The 8,739-nt window shown below is 32.6% G+C and overlaps 1 protein-coding gene across 2 annotated transcripts; it reads right to left on the bottom strand.

Moving 5' to 3' along the window:
- Positions 1–197: 197 nt before the first annotated feature.
- On the bottom strand, positions 198–5,348 carry LOC101253356 (uncharacterized). Of its 2 annotated transcripts, XM_069296159.1 has the most exons (5): positions 4,539–5,348; positions 2,496–3,576; positions 1,092–1,293; positions 748–879; positions 198–481 (listed from the first exon to the last, which is right to left on the bottom strand). In XM_069296159.1, the coding sequence occupies exons 1-3, from the start codon at positions 5,077–5,079 to the stop codon at positions 1,107–1,109; spliced, it is 1,809 nt and encodes a 602-aa protein (XP_069152260.1). In that variant the 5' UTR covers positions 5,080–5,348; the 3' UTR covers positions 198–481; positions 748–879; positions 1,092–1,106. The 2 variants fall into 2 exon arrangements, with proteins under 2 accessions (XP_069152260.1, XP_069152259.1); XM_069296158.1 differs by having other exon boundaries at positions 748–1,293.
- Positions 5,349–8,739: the final 3,391 nt, after the last annotated feature.

Below are 8,739 nucleotides of genomic sequence, written 5' to 3'. Positions count from 1 at the left end.
TTTCAATTCCAAAAGGTTGTTAGTAGACATACTATTTGTCCCTATCCTACATGTTTTTATACCTACTAAGTTGAGGTCCCTGCCAGACTTCTCACCATACTGGTGACATAATTAATTCTTTTAAAATATAATAATAAATGCATAAATAGATATACTCTAGGGAAAAAAGGCATTAAAAGTAGGAAGAATGCAAAAAATAAAACAAACATGTACGTACATCTCTATACCAATTTCTTTTCTTTATATACAAGGGAGGGAGGGCTCGACGAATTTATCTGAATCCTCTTCGATAAAAAATTACATTATTTATACATAATTAATATTATTAATTTTGTATATACAACACACATTGAATTCTCTTTGATTTCTTCTTAAACTTAATATAAATCTTAGCTCCGTTACCCGAATCAGCGAATGAAGTATGTTAGCACCAATGCCACCAGCATTAGGCCGTATGCAATACCTTGGTCTATTTTTGTCCCTGCAACCATAAATGAAACCCAAAGTATTATATGAGATAAATACATTATGTATTTGGGTAGTCTCTTTTTAGTTGCGTATTTTATTATGAATCTCGAATCATCAAGACTCAAAGTCTTTCTGAGGCTTTAAAAATCTTTTTCCCCTATATTTGATTTCTTTGGTTAAAAACGATTCTTATGAAAAAAGCTTCATTTTTTTTTCTCGAAAAACTATTTATCCAAAATTTGAAGCAATAATCGAAAGAAAATTAAATAAAAAGTGTACCGTCACTTGTGGGAACAATATTATCACAGGCTATTGTAGAAGGGGAAGTTGTTGCCTTTTTGACCTCCATTTTTTTTATTCCTTGATTCTGCTCTCCGCTTTATGAAAAAATTCAGCACATCTTTCGCTGATCTGAGGCAAACTTAGACCGTTGACATGGTCAGTGAGGATCCAAGTAAACGAACCAACGCTCAAAAGTCTGTAATAGTTAATTCTTGATAGCAAAAGCACCTACGATATAGGTTGTATATACAGAGGGAACGACTATACATGCTAAGATGTAAGCTATATCAAGGTTAGGAGGAGTGATTTTGGACCATCATTTCGGGCAAAAGGGAACAAACCGTGCATACACTATGTCAAGGAGCTGAGAAAAAGGGATCCTCTTCGTTTTTGTAAATAGAAAACAGCTGCTTAGAGTATCTTGTAGCCAAAGTTCTGCACAGTTCAATACCCTTGGGATCATAAGCTTGCAGTTCCTTCACGGACTTGGTCATATCACCTTTCGGATCTCCATCAGTAAGAAATTCAGCCAAGGTACTTCCCCTGTAATGTGAAATCAGAGTAACCTCACACATACAAATCAAATTTCCGATTCAACATTGTTTCAATGCAAGTTAAAGAAGCATAAAATAGGATCAATGCCCAAATGCCTTTCTGGTTAAAAGAATAAATTTTAGATGTTTCAAACGAATGCTTAGCATTAAATACTTTCATATTTTACAGATTTGCTGCCTTTGCAGTCATCCTTTTTGCAGAGAAAATATCAATCCCAAGTTTCCCTGGCCTACCGTAATATGTCCCAGCAATAGTTTCCTTCTCTTACACACTATGAACTCTTTCGAGAGAAGCAGAGCAAACCCTCTGAATTTAATGGTTGACGTTTCATTATGTAATTAGACAAGCCTGTATCAGTATAATTCCACAAGCGGGGGTAAACTTAATAATGATAATAATGGAAGTCCTCTAACAAGACTAAAACCTAATCCCAACTAGTAGATCACATTAATCTGGATCTCCTTTGTCCCATATGTCTTTAGCTAAGTTGGCATTGATTGCTAGAAATTGTAGGTCTTTCGAGACAACTGCTTACATCGTAAGTTCACGCTCTATCACTCTTTCCCCGAATTTCAAATCGAATAAAAATGGGAGTTCGACAGACGATGCCTTCTGTCATACAGTCATACGGTGAAATATGTCCATATCACAGATTCACTGATCACCCAAAATGCAGTGCAGCACCAAAGGAATCAAGGAATACGACCAAAGTGTATCATGCTTAACAACTCAATGTACGAGAGGAGGAGATTGTTAATCCTTAAATTCAATAATAAGTCAATATCCCAGATATATAAGACATCCAAATTGTACCCGACTACAAGGTACCTGTAATGGTAGATGGTAGGAGGTAATATATACATTGTGGAATTAGTCGAGGCACACAAGCTGGCCCAAACATCATTGTTTTCAAAAAAATTGTAAGAGATGGAAAATTACTGACATTGACAAAAAAGTTTATGCAGACACATTTTTAATCATGTGTTTTTATCTTATCTAGGCTATGAGCTTGGAGAAGTTGCAACAAACAAATAGTTAACGCCATAGTGGAGATACTTCATACAAGAACTAGCCATGTAGAGCTAAATTAAGTTTCCGTTCATCCAGACCAACACCACTTAAAGACTGTAATGTGCATGTTGTCGGAATATATAGATTATGTAGTATTCACATCTCATTCAAGCACATACCTGAAGGCATCACAGTGGCTAAAACCTCTTTGATTGTGATCTATTGTTCCTTTACAACATTGCTCCTCAGATGTTTGCTGCCTATACAAAACACAAACCGCCTTCATACATAATTCAGGATCCTTACCAAAGGCAGCAAGCATGTCCCCCTCAAACTCCCACTCTAACTTATCACCTTTGTTCCTTCGAATTCTCGATATTATCTCACCATAATCTGAATCACTCTCTGATACATACTCTGAATCAGTTATCGAATCTTCAGCTACAGCAGAATTACTTTGCAATGCACCAACAGAATTAGAGGTGTCATCATCATCTGAGATGTCAGAGCTGCTAACTATAAATCCACCTAAGCTTTCTCCTTCACTGTTGGACACTTCTTCTTCAATATCATTGCCACCGCCACCTTTCCCTTCGCATTGACTTAGCTTCACTAGGCGCCGTTTACTAGACAAATTCCTGACTTCATCATCGGAATCACCGGTTTGAGTTGAGTGGCCTCTGGGATGATCATTGGAGCTCTTTTCACAAAAATGCCTAGTTTTGAGCATGCAGATTGGAACTTTATCATCATCATCATCGGTGTCACTGTCACTAGCAATTATGTTTGAAGCTCTTCTTCTTTTTGGAGTTGGAACATATAAAGGCTCCTCATCATGGCAAACCATGTCACTGTCTTCAACTTGCTCAATGACAGTCATCTTTGAATCATTCTTTGAAGGCAATTCAGAATTGGACAAGTTGCTCCCTGATCCACAGAAAGGTACAGTACAAACATTACCTGGAACGGGAGGTGTACCGAGGGGCACAGAAAATTCAAAGTCATTTCCCATTATTGATGTATAAGGTGGACCAGTAGTTCTTTCATCATCGCTTTCAGTTATGTCAATAACAACAACTTTTGCACGACTTTCACTAGCTGGTGTAGAAGGAGCCATCCTCTTGTTAGACCCCCTTTCTTCTTCAAATTTCAATCGCTTCCTCACTTTGTTAACACAGTTATTGCCACTTTCAGATAGTAAAGCTTTGTTTTCTCTCACAAACTTGGCTTGCAAGATTGGAGTTTTTGCTAAAGATTTTCCTGTCCATCAAAATCAATAAGCAATGGAATAAGTTAAAGAATTCTTTCTAAAGCAAAATATCCATATTACTTTAAAACCATGAAGGTCCTTGAGATCCATAGAAATGTTAGATTGGTAATTTTGCTTATGCAGTGTTGTGAATGGCGAGTGCCTCATCGCCAAAGGCGAGAGGGGAGGCGAGGCGACATACAAAAGACGACCCATGGCAAGCTAATGGCGACAAATGGCGGCGCCTTTTTGATTTAATTTTTTAAAAAAGATTTGACTTAACAATATTAGGCCTTTATTTTCTATTTTCAAAATTTGCTGCTGCGCGACTCTTCTTCCCCTCACCGGTCGCGTCTCTTCGAGACTTCGAGTTGCTGCTGCACTGAGGACATGAGGTATACCTCTTTTTTGCTGCTCCTCGACTCCTCTTCCTCGTGCAATCTTTACTGTTCTTCTTCTTCAGTTCTTCTTGGGTTTTCTTCTTCTTCAGTTGCTCTGTTCTTTTTTTCCTTTTGCTAATATATGTTATTGCTATTGAAATTTTGAATATTTATATGTGCAATTAAATATATTTAATTTTGGTATTAACTGGCGGCAGGGCAGGCCCTTGTTGCCTTTTGTCGTCTCTCGCCGTTCAAAACACTGTGCTAAAGACAGTCTTCCAGAGACAAAATCATCTTTTTTCTACTTTTCTCAAATTATTATTCCATCATCTTTATTATATTGAATATTTGACTATATAATTACTCTCTCCGTCCATTTTTAATTGTCATGCTTTTCATTCTTAGAGTCAAACAATAATAACTATGAGTAACATTTTACTATGTATTTTTTCGACATATTAATATGCAAAAAATTGTAATTCATAGTAATTTCTCGCACTAGTTTTTGAATAATTAAATCCAAAACTTCAAACTACTAACATGATTTCTACTACTTGTCAACAATAATTGGTTAGACAAAATGATAATACCTGAATCTTGAGATAGTAGAGATCCAAGTTCTCCATCCTTGTTTTGCATTTCATCAACTACTTGCAGATGGATTTTCTGCGTTAAATCATCACATTCATCTTGCAATCCATGTACTCTAGTTGAAACTGTATCTCCTGCATTTGCATCCAACTTTTTTCCCAATTCCGCCACTGTTAACTGTAGCTCGTTACAGTTGGATTTCCAGTACTCAACATCACTTTCAGCCTTCTTTTTCTCGCATTCGAGTACACTGTTCTCGATCATCCATTGCAAAACCCTCTCTTCCTCCTCATTACTGCCGTTACTCTCTATTCGACGAATCTGCTCTTCCAACTCTTGATTCCTTCTCTTCAACACCTCAAACTTACCTTCAAGCTCATTTCTCTCCTGTTCAATCCCCTGCCGCAAATCGGAACAATTACATTCGATTGCCTTGATCTTTTCCACCAGATTTACACAATTATCGCAATTTTTAGTATTTCCACTTACTCCTACTATCACCCCCATATCAACCCTCAAAGATTCATTACTACTGTCCATGTTTCATCTCCCCAACTATTTCAATATAACCATTGTTTCAAAGAGAAACTGAAAACTCCAAAGTTAGCTTAAACCCTAGTATTAAAGAAAGCGAAATCTATCGATTCTTCTGGACAACCTTCAATGGCGTTTTTTGAAAAGAAAAAGAAAAAAACTTACGAAATCTGAAGCATTTTCGAGCAACTCCCAAAGGGTCGCCGGAACAAATTTTCACCCTTTGGCATCCGTTACCATCAGACGTTACGGGTTCATTCATTGTCTGTTCAATTTTTTTTGAAAAAATTACATAAATTAATATATTTTTTTAAAAAAATTACTGATTTTAGCGATATTTTTTTGTTTATTATCCTTTATAGTAATGCTTTTGCTAAATCTGTAATGTATATTAAAAGTGAATTATGTATGCAATATATATAAATTATAATTATTTTTTGAAATATATCATGTTTATTAGGTGAAAAATTGTCGTATTATAAATATATTAAAATATGAAATAAATGTATTATTCATTATTAAAATTTATATTATATGTGAATAATATTTGTAATATGTATTAAATTTATCTTATAAATGAATTTAAAGTGAAAAGGTGAAAAAAATTATTTTTTATTATAATATATTTACGTAAGTTTTAGAAAAAACGAAAAACGGTTCCAATTTATACGGGCCCATATTGATTTCTGCTCGTATACTATTAGCCCAAGTAGATCCAGATAACAGGCCCAATTATATATGTTCCTCTTAGGACTCGGCCTGTTTGGCACTTGTGCTGGATTTCATTGGATACAACCAATTCCCAAAATAAAGAAATTTCATAAGTTTATTTTAGGAGAGAATTACTTAAAAGTATACTTTAGTTTACAATATTACGAATCTTTTATATATGTCTAGATACATGTATTTCAGGATATATATGTCCAGAATTAGTTGTGATTTATCCTTAATACATCGTATCAAAGTGGGTTTGCATGTAACTAGGATACATAGACGAATCTTCCTCGCCTCTCTCCCATTTTGCTCACAACTATCCTATGTACATGATATCCTAAATACACGTGAATTATATCAGATACATGTATCTAGTGTGAATCACATGTATATGGGATACATGACTATCTCCCTCCCATAACGCTTGCATCTCTCCCTATTTTAGTTTATCTGGTAGGAAAATATCTAGATGTATTTTCCTTAATATATAATAGGAAACTCTTAATTAATGGTAAGGTATGTAATTATTTGGAAGTATGGATAGAATTAATATATATGGTATGAATGTATGTTTAAGAAGATAGTTATACCTTTTTTTTTAAACTACGTAATCAAACAAACATCTTCATCCTATCTATTAAATATCAAATTCGATTTATTTTGATTAAAAAAAAGAATCAGAATTGATTTTGAGTTAAATCATTTTTGAACTGTGTGTGCGTATAAATCGGGTCTAGCACTACTACGTCTTCATCGTGCAATACTATTAAAGTAAAAAAAGAATTCTACCTCGCTAGTCTTGTCAATTTCACATCTCCTCTTTCATTGATCTTATACTGAGCTATTAGACTAGAAATAATGCCAAGAAAAATAATTTAATCTATATCCGTAGAACGAATAAAATAAATTCTAAATATTCGTTTTGTTGCAATTTCCACTTGGTATTTAATTTAATTTGAGCCATTCGGTATTGAATATTGTTTTATTTATTTTTTTATCAAATAAAAAGGACACCAGCTGCTTTCGTTTTTGTTTTTTTCCAATCAAATCCATAACTTTTAAATATTGTGATAGGAGTATTGTAAATGGAAAAAATTATTGTTTTTTCCATTAGAATTATTTGTTTATTATTATATAATAATATACGCGATCACATCGAATCAATTATTTTTAAATGCCTCTGGGATATATTTTTCGAACAGAGAAATTAAATGAATATATAACTGTATTATTGTTTCATGCATAGTGTAAGTTTGGCTTATCCAGCCACCAGACATACAATTGAGTAGTATATATCTGTCATAAAAAAAATTAAATTCATGCAAAATAATAAACGTCTACTCACGTCACGTAACACTCAATTTCCTACTCGTTATTTTTATTTTCTATTTATAATATAATAAAGGTCAAATACATAAATGGATCTCTAAATTTATTGATTTTTTTCCTCGGGTATCTCAACTATGCTATTTTTCTATTGAATCATTGAACCACCCATAATTTGTTCCTATTAAACAAACATCGTTGGCTGATGTTGAATCAGATTTTGTGAGGGGTATTGGTAGAGACACATATTTTGTTCCAAAACTCATCAGTCCAATTGATAATGAAAATGTTTGAAAATAATTGTGTTTTACTTAAAGTCATTTGAACACATTAAAAGCAAATGAGATCTGTAGAGTTTTTCTTAATTCTTCAATCAAAATCATTACAATACGAACACAATTGAAGACATTTGCAATAGAAAAACTGATCAAAATCAATCAACAGTATTTAAAAGGAATAAATTATGGATGGTTCAATGATTTAATAGAAAAATAGCGTACTTGAGATACCTGAAGGAAAAAATCAAATGAATTTAGGAATCTATTTATAAGTTCAGCCTACAATAAAATAAATATAATATTGAATAAAAGTAAGAATCTGAGAGAAATAAAATCATTAATTTGCTAATATTAGTAGCAGAGAGAAGTCACAATCAAATGTGGTCCGTCGCAGCCTACTTTGATGACATTAGAGAATTCTCTTGCATTTTTTTTTTGGGACCATATAATATAAATATTTGAAACACGCTTAAATAACAGAACACACAAATTTCTAATTTAATTTATTCAAATTTGGAAAAAGAAAAAGTGTAAAGTTGTTATATAAATATATTGGACCACATACATTGCTTTATATGGATGTAAGGAATTAGATTGTTATACAATTATAAATAAGTTTTACATTAATCATTTTTAATGGGATAAATTATATAAATATGTTAAATTAAAAAAATATTTATCATTTATGACAATAAATTTTTTCTAACTAAATATAACATTTTTTTGGATTGAATAGTTGTACCGCTTCGCTTCTTTTGACCTTTTCTCTTCCTCGTCGTCTTCTTTTTATTTTCTTCTTCGTCTCTTTCTGTTATTCTTTCTCTTCCCCCCTCTTCTTTTTCTTCTTCTTCTTCTTCTTCTTCTTTTAAAATTTTCATTTAAATAATTACTCTCAAATAATTTTTTGTTCCTATTTCACTATTTTTATCCAAAAATATAACGAGAAGAGAAATAAAAAAATAAAAAATTTGTACAATATTGTGTTCTCAAACAAAATTTTCAAATCTCTAATATTACAACAACAAGAATTCACCATTGATGGTCATCATAAAGTTTTAAATTTTGATTTCATTTTATGAATCATACGAACTCATGATTAGTTTAGATAGATTGATCCTGCAAATAATTGAAAATGCAGTTTGAAGTTTATATCTCAATTTTAAGAAGGTTTGGTTAAGTTTATAATTGATTATAGGAGAAATATAAGATTGAACCTCGAAAATGGTAAAGTTTATGGAACTGTATTGCAATTGTATTAAAGTTGAATTAGATATATTTTATAATTGTATTAAAATTGTATAAAAATCATAACCAATACATTTACTCTCTTCTTAGTGATACCAGTCAA

The sequence above is a fragment of the Solanum lycopersicum genome, chromosome 3, assembly GCF_036512215.1.
Source record: "Solanum lycopersicum chromosome 3, SLM_r2.1".
NCBI classification, from domain to species: domain Eukaryota; kingdom Viridiplantae; phylum Streptophyta; class Magnoliopsida; order Solanales; family Solanaceae; genus Solanum; species Solanum lycopersicum.
Note: the sequence above shows the minus strand (reverse complement) of the source record. Positions and strands in the feature narration are given on the sequence as shown.